Source organism: Anomalospiza imberbis, chromosome 7 (genome assembly GCF_031753505.1).
Source record: "Anomalospiza imberbis isolate Cuckoo-Finch-1a 21T00152 chromosome 7, ASM3175350v1, whole genome shotgun sequence".
Taxonomy (NCBI): Eukaryota; Metazoa; Chordata; class Aves; order Passeriformes; family Viduidae; genus Anomalospiza; species Anomalospiza imberbis.
Genome location: NC_089687.1, coordinates 6,925,891 through 6,943,152, shown reverse-complemented (window position 1 = coordinate 6,943,152; position 17,262 = coordinate 6,925,891). Strand labels below are relative to the sequence as shown.

Genomic DNA, 17,262 nt, shown 5'->3' with positions numbered 1-17,262 from the left:
CTGCTTTGGTTAGTAGTTTTATGTAAATTGTTTCATGGGACTGTTTATATTTAAGTTTTATGGAATTGCCTTCACTGTGCTATTACCTGATTAATAGCTGAAAATGAAGGAAATGAAAGCTGATATAGATGTTTGGGATATAGATCCATGGTAAGGCCAAATGGGACGATGGGAGTAGGGGGCTGGTGATTGTGTGAAGCATCTCTGTGGACTATGGTGGAGAAAAAGCATGAATATTTTTGAGGAAGATAAATCCTAGGAGTATTTACTGTTGCTGGCAAGAAGGAGGAAAGATGTCAGATACTGTTGGTAATACTCCCAGACACATTAACATTTCAGCATGGTTAGAGGTGATAAAGGTGGGCATTAGTATTCCATGTTCTCTGTACAGATTGGCCTGGAGAGATCCATGCTCTGTTTGTGCGTAACCCATCCCAGTGGAAGAGCAATAGTGGGACTGCTCTGAGAAAGCCTAAGTGCAGCTGGCCACAGGGGAGACCAGAAACAGCTACAGACTGAGAAAGTCTGTAGCTTATGCTGAGAAAAATGTCTGTCTCTTCCTTTTTCCGTCTTGGAATGGACAGGAGCAGGGAGGGCTGGGAGGCTTTGTGCTTGGGAAGTCTCTGCGTGGCACTGCCACGGCTGATGGGAGCTGCGGCAGTGTGGGGCTGGTGCCGTGTGTGACTGTTGGAAGAGGGGTTTTATTCTTGCAGGTGGATCTTGCAAATACAGGGATCCTGTAAAACCAAGTGAGTTATGAACAGCAGTAAAGGTCTTTGCCTCTCAAGAAAAACACACTGGGATGCAGAGAAGGTGTTCACTCATGACCGGAGCAAAGATGGAAACTGCAGTTGTGTGTTTACCAAAAAATCAGGCTGTTGTCCAGATTTTGGGTTTTTTTCCTCCATCTTTTCTTTCTTTAACAGACCATGAGATCCCCATTAAAATGAAATATGGTGTAAGTGATAGATGTGGCGCTGTGTGTGGTAAAATAAGGAATTATAGCTTGTGCTTATGTATTACTCTGTACTTAATAGGAATTAAGTAGAAGAGAGGATTTGCTTGACTAACCTTCTGAAGAGGAAAGCCATCATATGATAGCATAATTAACTTGAGATAGAACACATTTTTTTTTTTTTTTAAATGCAAAATTCATGGCTCATTCTTGTTGGCAAGCTATACCCAAGTATTTAGCATTTTCCTCCCCAAATTTAGTATGATGCTGAAAGTTAAACTTTTTCTATAGTTAAACTGCATCTCTGATGTTATACCAGAGATTTCAGAGGTCTTTTTTTGTTTTAGGAAGATCTTGAAATTGACATACCTTATGTAAAACTGTTATTTTGCATTCAGACTTATGAGTTAGGAGGGGAAAAAAAAAAAAAAAAAAGCTCACGAACCCTTTTAGACCATAAAGGTCTTCTAATGGAATTTTACTGATTATTGAAAATTACCATATAGTAACCATGCCTCTTTACTACTGTTTGATCTCACATACTGATTCTGGTGTGATGCAAGTGGAAGATCTGATTCCTGAACTGCAGTAAAGCAAAATGTCCTATTATTATGTAGCTCTACTGACTGAATTGAGAATATACTTTAAATTGCTGCTATCTGTATGCATGCTCTGTATGTTCTTATTCAGAGCAGAAATCAGAGCCTTAGATAATGGTGGTCTGGTCTGCAAGAATCCCACAAGGACAAGAAGATGGGCAGATTATTTTGAAAGTGCTTATTGATTTGAAATTACAAAGTCATTGTACAAACTACTTTGCTTCAGTGCTATTGTCAGTGGCAGTACAGCTCAGTTTGTCAAATCTCTCCTGCTGCAGAGACTGACAAAGAAGTGGGGACTTCCTTCCTTCTCTCTCCCATCAAGTTCATTTTGCAATGCTTGGCTCACATTTCAAGTTTTATCTTTAAAAGAAGCTATTTGCAAAAAATTGGAAAATAGATAGATCAGGTCGTGGGTTTTGCATATAATAATATAATGGAACATTTTAACTTTTGCCCACAGATTTTTGTTGCTGTTCTATTCTAATACTGCAACCTTTTTTTTGTATTTTCTTCTGGGCTCTCTAATTAACATATTCTGGATGAAATTGTGCACAGTTACTGCCACAGTGTAAAGTGTTCCCAGGTTGATGGCTGGCTGACTTTAATGATCTTGATTCTTGCCTGTAGAAAAAGCCAGAAATGATGCAGGTATAATTTAGATAACTGTGGGATGAACTACCTAAATTGAAAACCTCCTCCACTGCCTTTGGCAAGAATCTCTCCACCATGGTAATAATTTTTCTTGCCTTAAAGGCCTGCATTAGAGGGTTCTTCTAAGAAACACCCTTGGAGCTGAAGGGGTAGTGTCCTTTAAAACTGCTGCTTTTTCCTTGGCTCATGGGCTAGAAATCCTGCTCTTTATTACAGTCTTTAATGTGTTGCAATAATCTAGAATGAAAAAAATATTAAAATGGGAAAAAAAGAAGAAAAAAAATCTTGGGAGACCATAGGAAATATTTCTTGTGAGAAGTGATGTAGTGCTACTCATTTGTTAAATTAGATCATATTGCAACATTTATTAATTGGGTCATATATCTGGTGCCAAGTTTCAGATCGTGGGTATTTGGTAAAGTGATAGCAGAGCTTGAAAAACTAGTTTTATGTTTAAGAGCCATATACATCCTATAAATGTTTGACAAATGAAAACAAATTGTTGCAATTTAGTAGTTTCAAGTACACTTTGATTAGGAAATGATTTTCTTCTTGTTATTTTCAGTATGGATTAGCTTAATTTTTGAGCCTTCATTGATTGATTTTTGTAATTCAGCACTTTCACTTCCAGTCAGAGTTGAAATCTATGCAACCATTTTCTCGTGTGGTCAAAAAGGAGCACACTGAGTTGTAATGTTGTAACAAGTATTACCCAGTAGGACCCTTCAGTCAGTCTGGACTGTGGATTCATGAAAATAAAAGGCAGGATTCATCAGGCTATCTGTCAGAACTGTGAAATGAAGCTCAGTTATGGTCTGTGTTTCTCTTTAGATCTCATAAATGGAGCCCAGGAGCAGTGTGAATTGCCTCCTATGGATGGTTTTCCTCACTGTGAAGGGAAAATAAAGGTAAGTGAGCTGGTTTTAATCTTAAGTGCATTCTATTAAAAATAGAACATATGTTGCAGGAGGTCACTACTCAGCAGTGTTAAACATGAAAAACTGAGTCAAAAAATAGGATATTTAGGACTGTGTGTCACTGCAGCATTGCTTTCCTCAAGCCTTTGATACTACTGCTGCAGAGAAATAAAGTGGCATCCTCTTAAGACAGCAAAACCTGCCATATTAAAATGCTGTATTATTTACTGAAAAGCCTTATTGTTTGAATGCTATCTTGTTATTCATAAACTTCTACTTTTGGAAAAGCCCTGATTTTTTCCCCATTATATGAGTAATTTGGGGTTCCCCTGCCCCAGGACTGTGATTCTGTGGGTACCTCACTCCAGCCCCTTTTCCAGCATGATGTTTCTTTGCACTTCTTTAATCTCTTTGGTCTGTGTGGTTCCTCTATTCCCCTTTTCCCTTGAAAACATTCTGGTTCTTCTGCTCACAAGTAGGCAGTGCCTAAGTGTGCAACCAGAATTCTGGGATTCACAGGGCGTTCTACAGAAGTCATGTATTTTACTAATAATGCAGTTGGAAAGGCTAAATATTACAACCCATCAGACTTTAGCTGGAAAGGAAGAAAGAAAAAGGCAACAAAATCAAACTCCAACAAACTTGCAGAGATGGAGATTTTTAAGGGTTTTTTGTTCCCAAGATATGTCTCAAATGTAAGGAATATTGATTTATTACTGTGAATGCCTCATCCCTAAAAGTTCAAGACCACGTTGTAAGGGGTTCAGAGCAACCTGGTCTGGTGCAAGCTGCCCCTGCCCATGGCAGGTGTATTGGAATGAGATTATCTTAAAGCTCTCTTCCAACCCAAACTATTCAGTGGTTCTATGATTAGTGGTGGACAATAGTAAAATTTCTGCTTGCTTAAATACTCAAGTATTTGTGAAATTAAAAGTCTCTACATTTTGAATCTCTGGTCTGTGTTTTGATCTGTTTTGGCAAACAGGCGGCATAGTAACTCTGTAATAAATTATTTGAATATTAAAATATGAACTGAAATTAATTATTTGCTTCTGCAGAAATGGCAGATTTCAATCTTGGTGACTGAAATGATATGTGAAATTCTAGAGGGAGCATGTCATGGTGGGGAGCACACAGTGCATTCAACTCAAGCCACAGCCAAATGTCGGGATCCCAGTTTTATTCTCCTTTTGATATTTGTCTCTGCTTGCCTGGCTGCCAGTTTGTATAAGCTGTGCTCACATCTGCTGTGCTGTTGCTTCCCCAGCATTACTGAAAGCAGGGATACAGTGTTGCTAATCATTAATAAATTCCTGAATTGTTATTTGTGATATTTATAGTCACTTGCCACTTCCTTCATTATTCCTGGGTGTGAAACAGAGCTATTTTGTTGTGCTTGAACCTAATAAACTTTTGTGTCTTCTGTTGCAGTGGATGAAAGATATGTGGCGTTCGGATCCCTGTTATGCGAGCTATGGTGTAGATGGGTCCACATGCTCCTTTTTTATTTACCTCAGTGAGGTCAGTAATCTTTTTATCTGCAGAAGGGGAACATCATATTGCCTTCATAGCTTTGCACTTTTCTCGAAAGAAATCATCATTTTGTTTGGAATAACTGGGTAAAGAGGAAAAAGTTATTAAAATGGAATTATTAAGTGTGTTGCTGTTATTTATATACTCTGCAGGGGTTTTTAGCCTGAAGAATTCTAATGTTTGTAACTGCAGTGATGTAAGTAGCAGCTCTCCAGGGAGGCCACGTTGGTTACCCTGTTAAACCTGCATGTGAAGCTCAGTCAGAGATCTTTGCCTTGAAACACTTTTTCTGTTGCTTTTAATGCAGCTGCTGAAGTACTAATAGGGAGGCATTTAGAAAATGGTGCTAGGTGGTCCATTGTCCTAAGCAGCATGGCCACTTCCTGCTCTGAGACTGTGAGTTGTGGAATCTGTAAGCAGGAACAAAACAGTAGAACCCGAACATCACATTTTTGAGTGAAGTTGTAGCTATATTGGCTAAAGCCTTTGGTACCTGTCACAGCCTGAGGTGTTTTGTACACAGCTGAGTAGGGTGCTTGTCCTGGTGAGATTCTATTTCTATTTCTGTAAGACTTCTTTCCCAGGAATTAATTTTGTCAAGTAATTGTCATGAGAGCTCTATTAATGGTTTGAAGTGTGCATGCACCAGAAATAGTCAGGTGTATTTGATCACTCAGCCTTTTCTTTCTTTTAAGTGAAATTTTGATAATTTATGGTAACTAATCTTAGAAGGAGTATTGATATCCAGTGCCTCACTGCTTGCAAAGAACTGAAAGAGTCAATGTGGCTGCAGGATTGCAACTAATAATAATTTTGTAGCTTCTGTAGGATTGGCAGGGTTGGGCTGGATTTTAAATTATATATCTGAGATTAAAACAGTAAGTCTGTTATAATAAATAACTCAGTTGTAATCAAAGCAGTTTCTGTTGATTTACTCAGTTGACTGTCATTGGACTTCTGGGGGTGTTGCTTGAAGCAGCAGCAGTTAAATGCATATCCAAAACCTTTATCTGAAGGCATAACAAAGGCTGGGTTGAATCACAGTTTTGACTCATTCCATTTCTAGCACCAAGTGTTGATTTATTTATGGGCTGTGAAGCTGTGGAAGGAAAAGATACAGGACAACTATATTATTTATCTTGTTATTTATCATGGAGACTAGAGATATGGTTTCATAATCATCTGAGGTTTCTACTAGAAGGTTTTGTTTTAGCATCAGAAGAGCTATGTTTGGTCATTAGTATTCTGTCAACCAGCAGGTGCTTCGTGGTTTTAATGTAGATATATCTTAAAAATCATGATGTATCTCAGCTGAACATGAGATTCTAATATTCCTCAATTCCTCAATGATTTATTATTTTGCATTTGTGTTAAATCCCAGTTTTTTACGTGGCAATCTTCCCTTATCATCAGTCTTGAAAAGTCAGTTGATGCTGTTAGCTCTTTAGCTCTTTCATAATTGATCTTTCATGGCCAAATGTGAACAGACTTTCAGAGGCCAAATGGTTGTTTTTCAAGGTTCTTGGGATTTGAAATTTTTTTTTAAGCAGCAATATTTAATTTGGTCAACTTTTCATTTAATGAAGGAATAAAAGTGCAGTTAGCCTGTGGACATATTTGGTAACTTCAGAAAAGTGTTTTTCTTTTTTTTTTTTTCTTTTAGAGTATTTTCTTATAACAGAATGTAAAACTAATATTGGGTGAGCGTGTTATTAACCTTGAGTTTAAATTTGGCATTCTTAATCCTATGATTAATTTCATGATTAATGTCCAGCAGCAGAGGTTGAAAGCTTAAATGTTTGCGAATGCAAGCATGAAATGAAATTCTAATAACGCTACAATGATGTGGATTTATGAGGTGTGTTGGCTGCTAGGGATAACTTGGAAATGCTGTTGCAAGAGTAATTTGTCAACGTGGACAGTGATGAAGAGTTGACAGTTTATAGCGTGGTTGCACAGCTGAATGATAAATGCACCTACAGAGCTCTCAAGTCAGAACTGCTGATTTAAAATATTAAAATGCATTAGGGTAATGGAAAGCATATTACTGTTAAGATTTTTCATTTTTATTTCAAGGTTAGACTATTGGAGTGATATGGTTGTGTATGTGCATGTTTCAAAAGGCAATGTATGCATCAAATTATGTGCAACCTCAGTTTGGAAAAACTGTGTGCATGAAATTATGCATATATCTACTTTTACTCTTCAAATCACCTCTACAATCTAGTGTGACAAGTGTCTATGCTCTTTCATACTCTTCTGGGGTCTACTTTTTAAATTCTGTAGCAGTTCAGTTAGGGTGTTACATTATGCTCATCCAGTACTCTTTGTAATGTAATTTTAAACTTGTAAACAAAGGACCCCAAAATGTTTTATTTTGGTGTGCAAAATGGGTCAGAACCACAGAGACAAAAAGTAATTTGTCCACGGTTTATGAAAGGTTTAGAAACAGAAGGTTGACATAAACCCCGCCTTTGGGTATCAGCCATGTGCTCTGTTACGTTTTCCCCATGAGGGTCTGCAAAACAGAAACAATGCTGACAAAATCCAGGCTGCCCCAGGTGTTCCCTCCTGAAGATCCTGCTCAAGTGCAGGTACCAGCAGTTCTGCCTTGCTTTGGGTGGCAAAAATACCTGCAGGAACTCAGGAACAGCTCTTCTCCAGTGCTCTGTGTCTTGGCTGCTTGAGCAGAATGGGAGGCAAGTGTGGCAGCCCAAGGAAAGCAAGAAGCAACCCAGCATGTCCAGGCTTCTGCATTTTATTTAAAGCTGACCTCTGTGCAAACTTGCAGGTGAAACTGAGAGAATTTTTGCACTTCTTTCTCACTGTTTTGCTTCAGGTGCTGGATCTTCCCTGGGGTGTGATATGCAGCTGTGTGGCCATAGACTCATGGAATGGCTTGGGTTGGAAGGGACTTTAAAGGTCATATTGTTCACACCCCTGCCATGAGCAGGGACACCTTCCACTGTCCCAGATTGCTTCAAGCCCTGTCTAACCTGGCACTGGGCATTTCCAGGGATGGGGCAGCCACAGCTTCTCTGGGCAACCTGTGCTTCACCACCCTCTGGTCCTCAGAACACAAATTGTGCTGGAGTCTTTGAAGAGTGGATGCGATAGAAATGGCCTCAGTAGCAAAACCAGGCTTAAATTCTCTTGAATACAGAGCCAGACGGGGATTAGAAATAGCAAACATTAAAAAGCAAGTTAAACTTGCTTCCTTTTAGCCATGATGCCCATAGAGAAGAATTGCTTACTTTTAAACTTAGCATTTAGTTATGGAAAAGGCAGTTGTTTAACACTGTAATGGCATTGGCACAGTTATCATTTTCAGGGATGGCATTGCCTCTGGGCAGAAATGTGAAAAAATTAATTTCTAGGCAGTACAAAAATATATTTCACTGCAAAATGTCATTTTGCAGCTGAAGAATGAAGCTTTTAAAAATATCTTCTAGAAAATGAGGTTTTCACACTATTTCCAAGCTTTAAAAAGAAAAAAAAGTGGAGAAAATGTAGGGGGCTTATAGATCTTGTTTTTTTTTTGTTTTTTTTTTTTGTTTTTTTTTTTTGTTTTTTTTTTTTTTCCTTAATCTGCATACATCTTTCTCTGGGAGGACTGCTTTCCACACAGGAGTGGGACTGGTGGTCAGCTGGTAGCTGTGGTGCAAGTTACCCCCTCCCATTACACTGGTGTTTACCTGCTGGAGCTGGTCAGGTCTCTCTAAAATCCCAGGCTTTGGATCTCCAGCTCACCTTCCAGGTGCACATGTAAATTTTGGTACCCATTTTGGAATCCAGCACTTCAAAGATTTAAAACTGGTTTGAATTCCAGTCTGTGAGACTCCTGTAGCTTTAGCATGTGTGCTAATACACTGCTGGAGAGAATTCTTGTTTTCAGCTCTTCAGACTTGATGGAAACACAAGCCATGGTTTGATAGTGGGAGTATTTTTCTTCATAGTCTTACTTCTGCTTTCAGGGCTAAAGCAGTAAAACACAAACCAAAGGTGATTTTGAACACGGATTTGTTTCCAGGGTGCAAGCTGTAGTCTGAGGCACAGTTTAGTGAAAATTCCTAGGTATCATAATTATAGAGATTCCTTTAGTCCTTGTGGTTTTTCTAGATTACTGCAATTTGCTCACGTCCATGGGGAAGTCCCCTTTCCACATTTTCTGCTACTAATCCTGGACATTGAGTTAATGATTTGCATTTCTTCAGTGTAATGTAACATCAAACCAGCTTCTTTCAATTCTATACAAATACTCAGAAGAACCACAAAACCAGTGTTGTTTGCTGAAATGTAAATCACCAAAAGTTCAGACTTATTTAGTCATCTTACATATGTCCCTAAGAAACTGAAATGCTAATGATAGTCAGCACTTTGTCCCTGAATTACCTGTTGGTGGATTGGCCTGATTTTGGGTGATTTGGGCTGTTGTTTTTTCTTCTTCTGTCACCTCAAACTGGGATTAGTCTTTTAATGACTTGTTAGAAAAGACATAAATGCCAGTGTATGAGAGGAATCAAATGCAGTGCCCACTGCTGAAGGCAGAGAGGAGGCTTTTTGTTGATTGATGTGTGAAATGCTGTGTTGCAATGTCACTGGGGCTGTGGGTACCTAACATCCAACATTTGAGACTGCCTTTGGAAAGAGCCACCTCCAAAGCTGCCTGTATCCTACTCCATTTCACTAACCAGACAGGCACTCATCTTCCACATCACAGGTTCTGCAACCCCTTCGAAGGAATTCTATCACTGAGGAAATGCTAAACAAAAAACAGGAGTTGAACAAGTCACCTTCCCAATGGGAGCTGTCCTTTCACATCAAATTCTCAAAGGGATTTGCGGCATTACAGGTTCACTACCTGCCTTCATACTGCTTAATAAATTTAAAGATGCACTTTCCTTCACCACATACTGCAGTGGATTTTTTTGTTTGTGTCTTCTTCTCTCTTGGACTGACTTAAGACACTTAAGAGCAGCACTGTACCATGGATAGAAGTACACTGAGCAGCAGTGTGTTCACCTGGTGTGCAAAGAAAGTTGTTTTAGCTTCCCTGTCGATGGGCTCCACCTGCCCTTTGGCAGAATCCAAAATGAAGATTATCCCAAGTGCTCAGAGTGTACCCTTCAGCTCCAGCTTTATTCAACTCCCACTGTGACTCTTTGAAAGCAAAAAGGTCTTTCTGAAATTTTGGATGTGGAGAGCTGCTGGCAGAGTATACTTTGATTCAATTTGGAAGATGCTCAGACTACTCCAGTGCTACAGATATTTGTCAGGTTCTTAAAACTCTGCTTGAAGTACTTGATCTGTAATAGAGTCGAGTGCTGCAATCTTGCCTTGCATTCACTTTCAGTGTGTGTCTGAGGAAGTCACTGGAACAGACACCTGCAAAGCTTCTGTAAAGCAAATACTCTTCAAATTTATTAGGTTTGTTTGGGGTTTTTTATCATCCTAAACCTAGCCTAACGTCTCAGAGCAGTTCAGAACACCAGCTTTTCTCTAGTATCTGAAATCATGTAGCACTTAAATTTTGAACTTTTAAACTGCTGTGCAACTTAACTTTAAGGAGCTGGCTACTTAAACTCCAGGCAGTGCTGTGACTAATGGGATTCCAAACCAAGTAGGGAGCACTTGACTTCTCAGGTAGACATGGTTTCCTGAGCCAGATCAAAGACTATCTAATGGCCTTGATTTGCATTGAATTCAGTACTAGGAACAGGAGGCACAGCTGGTCTTATTCAAAAATATGACAGTACAAAGATAAATATAGTGTGTTCTGAATAATAGCTTAGCATTTATATCACTCATCCAAAAAAATGGTCTGTCTTCAAATCTGCACTTGCTGCTTCCCAACAGTTGTCTTTACCTGCTAATCTGTCTGGTATCACATCCTTCCTGTTAAATCATCTACATGACAGTACAACAGTAGGTTGCTGTGGAGAGAATAAGCTGGAGAAAGAGCTGATGGTAACCCAGTGAGAGGAAGGCAGTGCTGGAAATGGACAAGAGGAGCCCTGGTTCCTTCTTCAGGAGCATCCTTAGTGTTTGGTCTTAAATGATCAAATGAACAAGTTAAAGAGCAGGATCCAAATGCACATTACTGCTTTCCTTCACCTTGCTCAAAATTAGGGCTTGTTGTATGTAGATCTTCTGTGCCTAAACAGCTTCAAAGCTGAAATATATTTCTGATGGAGTTTTCATCTAGACCCACTTTACTGGTATCATAATCCTTTCTGCCATCATTGCTGAAGATCAATAAGGGAAAATGAGAGTCAGACCAACTGCAGACACTGATATTACTTTGAATCTATTCCTTAAGTGTTTATTTGTGATGAGAATTATTATAATTTATTTTTAGACTAGAGGGAATATTTCTAAAAGCACAAAAGACTGTATTTGCTTTTCAGTCAGTGAGGCATGCAGTGAACTGTCCTTGGCAGCCCTGAAAAATCTGCAATTCCTTTAGGATGCCTTGTGGTGCAATGTGAAATACATGAAGTCAGAAAAGGGGCACGTACAGTAGTCCTTGAAATGTCATATCTTAATTTAGATCAGTTCCAATGCTAGGAATAATGCAAAATTTGTACTATTAAAACAAAGAAGAAAAAACCAGAGAGAGTTTGTGGCTGTGCATGATTTAAAATGTGGAGCTTGCAACTCTTCTGCTACACCTTTATAGTTGTAAAAGTTAGGGTTGATCATTGCTACACTTTCTGGTGTGGTTCCAGAGTTGAAGACCACTGAAGAATAAGATGTTTTCAAAGGAGGTTGATAAGTCACTGCATTCAAATGTTATATTAAACACATTGAGTGGGTTAAGTCATAGCATTCAAAATGCTTTTTATAATTTGTCTGAGGAACCCAAGGTTGATACATTTCTTCCCTTTAATGAGGTTAGGATGGCTATTCATTTATTTTCATGTGATTGGCCCTCTGGGCAATCATATGGTGTGATCTTAAGCCTTTAATCTGTAATGCTTCAGGCTTCTGCAGCATGATTAAGCTGAAATTGTGTTTTGATAGGTCTGTGATTGGAGGAACCATAAAAGCAACTCTGACTTTCAATTCTCTGAGAGTTGTGAACTTAATCAGTAGTGATGGGGTGTCTTAGCCAGCTGATAAATTTTTGCATTTCCCCCTTTTCACAGTACAGTCATGTTTCAGTTTTCATGGGTTTGCCTCCAACACTGAGGTTCCTCCTTCCCCAGAGCAAGTGGTCTAATTTCTTAAGGTACATAAATAATAAGGATGCTACACAACAGGCAAGATCCCTGGGGGCAGCTCAGGAGCTCTCAGTGACTTGCATCATTTTGCTGTTTCTTCACTGACTACTCCCTGTTGTACTTCTTCATTTTCTAGTGGACAATAATAGAAGTATTGCATTTGCATTGATCGTGTTTCTCTAAGAATCACAGCTGTTGATGCTTGTGAATATTGTTACTTATGTTATGATTACCTTATTTATAGCCTTCAAACATGGTGGCTTTGATTCTATAATGATTCTTACTTCTTTGGTCTGCATTGCTACAAGGTAGAACTTTGATCCTTTGATTTAGCAAGCTTTGTCTTTTTATAAAGATGTTCTAGGGAGATGAAAATGTTCCAAAATACAGATTTTTGTAAGATGTACAAGCATAAAAAACTTACTGAAAACATTTTAGAACTGCTCAGAGAAATTGTATTTTGTGCATTTAACAGCTGACCTCTGCCTTGATCTTCTGTTTTCATTATCTTGAATGAGTATTTGCTGGATTAAAAGAGCATTGAATTGCAAAAAGCAATCTTAAGCCTTTTCTGCAAAAAAAAAGCAGTTTTATTTTGAAATGATCACCTTATTATCAGCTGATTACTTATTTAAGTCATCAGGTTAACTATAAAGGTGTAATATAAAGGCAGTGAGTGGAGGCTTTGGTCAAGCAGCTGAAAATAAAGTAACATTATTTATTTTGATGTGATCGTTTTACAGGTTGAAAATTGGTGTCCTCGTTTACCTTGGAGAGCAAAAAATCCTAATGAAGAAACTGATCAAAAAACAGTGGTAAGAACAACTATGTCCTTAATAAGGACAAGCAGGAGCAATAATTCAGTAATTGTGATTCATGTAAAATATCCTGGAATCCTGTGCCACATAAATGCTAAAAAGATTAGAATTTACAGTTTTTACTCCTCGGTTCTTCAAAGCTGAAAGGAATCATCCTTGACGTGTGTAGCTCATGTATCCAGTCATTGTATTGTGCTCCTGCTGGCAGATTTTCAGTAAAAACATTTTTGTGTTTAAATTTATGAAATACTCTACGCAGATACTGAGAAAAATTACAAATCCACAAACTGCTCACCAGTGTTTCACACATATGTGAAAATGTCCATTTTTATTGTCCCAAAAATATGGGCCTTTTTTACAAAGCTGCATTAATGGGAAAGGCTTATATCCATTTCAGGTTTGTAGTAACATTTTGATTACTCCCAATTTTTTCCCATTAAATACTATAAACACACAGAGTTGTTTCTAAATTGTTGCAGCCTAATTATGTAGTAATTAGGTATTTTAACATAATTTAAGATAATTACTGGGCTGCATATGAACACTTCTTACATAATATAGCCTTACATATAGGCTGCCACATTTTTTAAAACCAATTTATCTTAGAACAGTCTAGCTTTAAAACAAATATTTCCTTGAAAATTTATACCCTAGTAATGTTTCTTCCTTTCTGGTATAATTGGAGACTTCCTTGTGTTTGGAAGATTCATGATACACATAAATCTTGAGCCTACTGTTCTGTATTATGATTTAGACATACCTGTACCTCATTTTGAAGCACACGAATACCAGATCTTATATTGCAGAAATAAATGCATTGTGAAACATTGCAAATGTATTCTGGGCTACCAAGTACTACTAATAAAAATAATGGTAATTTATGTAGCTTAGAAATGTCTGTTTAAATATATCTTTAACACTTGAACTAAAATCTTAATGTGCTAGGAGTGTATCTTTTTTTCTATTTCTATTTCTTTTTTTTTTTCAAAGAGGGATATAAAGAGCTCATATTTGAGCAGTTTTATAACTTCTGGAAAGTATGCCAAAGAATAACTAATGTTTTTGGGGTGTTTCTTAATGCTTTGCTTGAAGGCTGAAATTCGTATCAACTTTGATAATCTGTACAAAATGATGTCAAGGCATGAGGAATTCAGGTGGATGATGTTGCGCATCAGACGAATGGCTGATACCTGGATTGAAGCCATTAAATCACTTGCAGAAAAACAAAATTTGGAGAAAAGAAAACGAAAAAAGGTAAATGAGAACACTTTTATTCATGTCACTTGCTGTTATATGGGCTCTTTCAAGCTTCTTGTTCCAGGTGTAGTTTCAGAGTGGAAATATAAAATATAAAAGGCTCATGTTTATACTCTTTTCAAGGAGTATTTTGCTGTTTGAAATTCTGTTGCAATGGATGTTTGCTTTACAGATAGTTTTACGTGTTTTGCGTGAGTCAATCTTGGAGTAAGTTTTCTGACCTCTGTAGTTTTGGATAAAATAGAGACTGTGTAGACTAAATACAGACTATGTTCTAAAGGGAGAATCTGTGAATTTACTGCAAGCTGATGGCACTGGAGGGTTTTTTGTAGTCATGGGAAACAACAACTGTACATCTTTGTTGTCCAAAATTGAGACTCTAAATGGTGTATCTTGGGTTTGGATTTGAGTAGACTTGAAGTTGACCAAGACTTTGGATTGGATCAGTTTAGACCTCCTGTAATGAGTTCAATTTTAAAGCCATGAGATACTTAAAGTGAAAAGGTGTAGTTCATTTGATTTAATTTTAATTTTTTTAATTACCTTAACTAGTTAAGATAAAGCCAAAAGTTGCAAACACCACACAGGTTTGCTTTTTTGCCTTGTTATTCCTGGAGCCAGTCCTGAGTGGCGGCAGCCCCGTGTATGTTCATATTTCTACCCTCTCTGAAGCCTGCCTGGCTCAGCTCCTTGCTGGAGATTCTCAGTCCTTGCATTCATTACAAAATTAACTTATTTGGGTGGAAGTACTGGCTTGTTTGCTTTGATTCTTTTTTTTTTTTTTGGCCATAGTTGGAATTTAATAGAAAGAAAAACTGCTGTAATGTGTAACAGTTGCATGTTTAATGTCGATAACTCAAACATATGACTTTCCTTTCCAGATCCTTGTTCATTTGGGGCTTTTGACAAAAGAATCTGGATTCAAGATTGCAGAAAATGCGTTTAGCGGTGGCCCTCTTGGTGAATTAGTCCAGTGGAGTGATTTAATTACATCTCTGTACTTACTGGGCCATGACATCAGGATTTCAGCTTCACTGGCAGAGCTCAAGGAGTAAGGAGATTACTTTCACTTTTGAAACTAGAATTAGAGGAAAAGAATTGTAAACTCTTGAAGCTTCTGTTAACAGTATATAATTTCTTGAAGCATAAAATGAAAGTGATAATTCACTAAACAGAGGATAAGATTATTTTCATGAGCTAAGTATATGTGCCATGGAAAGGATAATGTGTTTTCATTGTAGCTTCAGGCTCCTGGGACTTCACAAATGAATGTTGTAAAATTCCAACTAAGCAGCTTAGTCTTTAACATTCCAGGTGCTTTAGCCAGCTGCAATGGAAAATGTTACAGACTAGCCTAATTCTGTGTCCTCTGCTTCAGTTTCTGCTGTTCTTCACTCAGTATCTCATTCTAAGATAAAGGTTTAAGTTCTTTAAACATGTTACTTTTGATGTAGTTAATTGCTTGTGTTAGGTCAAATTGCTCCTTACTCATCCTGCTTTGCCAACATAAAACATCTGTTTGAAGCTTGAGCACATGTGCTTTTTCTGCAGCTTTCTTTTTTAAATTACATGACAGCATTGTTTTATAGAGAGCTTTTGTACTATAAAGCTGTCAATAGAAGGCAGAAATTATTTTGAATAATTTCAAAGCACGCTATTTTTAAGCATTTCAAACATATCATTCTTTTGCTTAAACTAGACGAGATTTTTAGTGAAAATTAGTGCTTTACATTTAATAAATGTTGAGCATCTCTAGCATTTCAGTGTTCTTACATGGTTCATGATTTCAAAACAGTAAAAGAGTAAAACCTTTTTAGAAACTGGAATTCTTAGAATAAGTAGTATTACAGCATGAATTCAAGGTATTTGGAAAGTAATGCTTTTTCATATTGCTGCTTTCTTTGTTTAGGATTATGAAGAAGGTTGTAGGTAACAGATCTGGCTGCCCGACCCAGGGGGATAAAATTGTAGAACTCATTTACATTGATATTGTGGGACTGACTCAGTTTAAGAAAACCCTTGGTCCATCGTGGGTTCATTACCAGTAAGTATAACGCTCACTTGCCCTCTAAACTGCTTTGTTAAGGAGCTTTTGTTGAATAACACATGTCATAATACTGAAATAAGTCCATTCATATGAATTTATTTAAAAGTGAAAATGCACTTTTCTGTTGTCTTTAGCTTTTAGGATTAAAGGGCCTAATACTTGTTCTTTGCATGCCATCATTATCCCAGCAAGCTTGAGATTCTTGGAATCAAATATTTTTAATCTTAAAAATCTTAATTATCCTCCTGATAAATCATAATCTCTGCCCCTCTTTCCCTCCTTTGTTTACATGCACTTCCCCCTCCCCATTTTTTCTGTAAATTACTAGGTGAGCTGAGAGATTACTGCATTTTATTGTTTAGTTGGAATACCAGAGGCATGTTTTGCTTGTTGGTGTTTGTAGCCACACTGGATCAATGATTGTGGAGATTTATCTGTTCTAATTGTATTGCCCAACAACTGCAGTGCAATTTTCTGTTCCATTTCTCAAGATACTGGCAGAGAGTTCAGGGGCAGGTCTGAAGAATAAACTGCAGTTACTGTTGCTTTTGTAATCTATAAACATCTTTCCATTAGAAATGGAAGGTGAGGGTGCACTCAAAAATGACTTTGTGCACCTTTCTTCTCATCTGCAGTTCTAAAACCTCTTTTCTTTTTGTCAATAGCTTTAAACCATTAAGCCTCCTATGCATTGTACAAATACACATCAGTATGAAAGAACCCCAAATCTAAATTACTGATGTTGAATTTTCCATACCTGCTTGAATTAGCTGTGTTTCATGATCCACAAAGTCCAGTAAATCCTACTTGAAGGAAGGTATTGGAAGGTGTTCATGGCAGAGAAACTGTTTTCTTTCAGCCTCAGGATTTTTTTGAGCTTTGGATCTTTCCAGTGTAATTTTAAATGAGAGTTCTGTGTTCAGCATTGCAGATTAGATTACCCTTAATCTCTTTTTTGAAGCAGAGGAGTAAATGGATATTCTAGTTTTTAGGAGCCTGCTAATAAAGATAATCCCATTTTCCACCAAGCAACAGTTGCTTGTCTGTCTGCCAGATGTAATTGTCACTAGGAGATCACATGCAGCCTTGTGGTCAGGATATGAAACCCTTCTTATAAATTTTAAATGTTTCTTCCTGTCTGCTTGCAATTACCTGTCTGGTATATCCTGTAACAAAGCTATGGAAATATATATTGAGATTATAGATAAACTATTCAATTTTTGTTTCTTCATAAAATCATTACATCTTGAATTATCAAT

General features: G+C 37.6%; 1 protein-coding gene across 2 annotated transcripts in view; it reads left to right on the top strand.

Moving 5' to 3' along the window:
* MGAT5 (alpha-1,6-mannosylglycoprotein 6-beta-N-acetylglucosaminyltransferase) overlaps positions 1 to 17,262 on the top strand; it is a 111,091-nt gene that overhangs the window by 55,486 nt on the left and 38,343 nt on the right. For both annotated transcript variants that reach the window (XM_068195215.1, XM_068195216.1), the window contains exons 4-9: positions 3,040 to 3,116; positions 4,557 to 4,646; positions 12,625 to 12,696; positions 13,792 to 13,953; positions 14,838 to 15,007; positions 15,866 to 16,000. In XM_068195215.1, the coding sequence (XP_068051316.1) occupies positions 3,040 to 3,116; positions 4,557 to 4,646; positions 12,625 to 12,696; positions 13,792 to 13,953; positions 14,838 to 15,007; positions 15,866 to 16,000 (706 nt within the window). The remainder of the gene's footprint in view (positions 1 to 3,039; positions 3,117 to 4,556; positions 4,647 to 12,624; positions 12,697 to 13,791; positions 13,954 to 14,837; positions 15,008 to 15,865; positions 16,001 to 17,262) is intronic.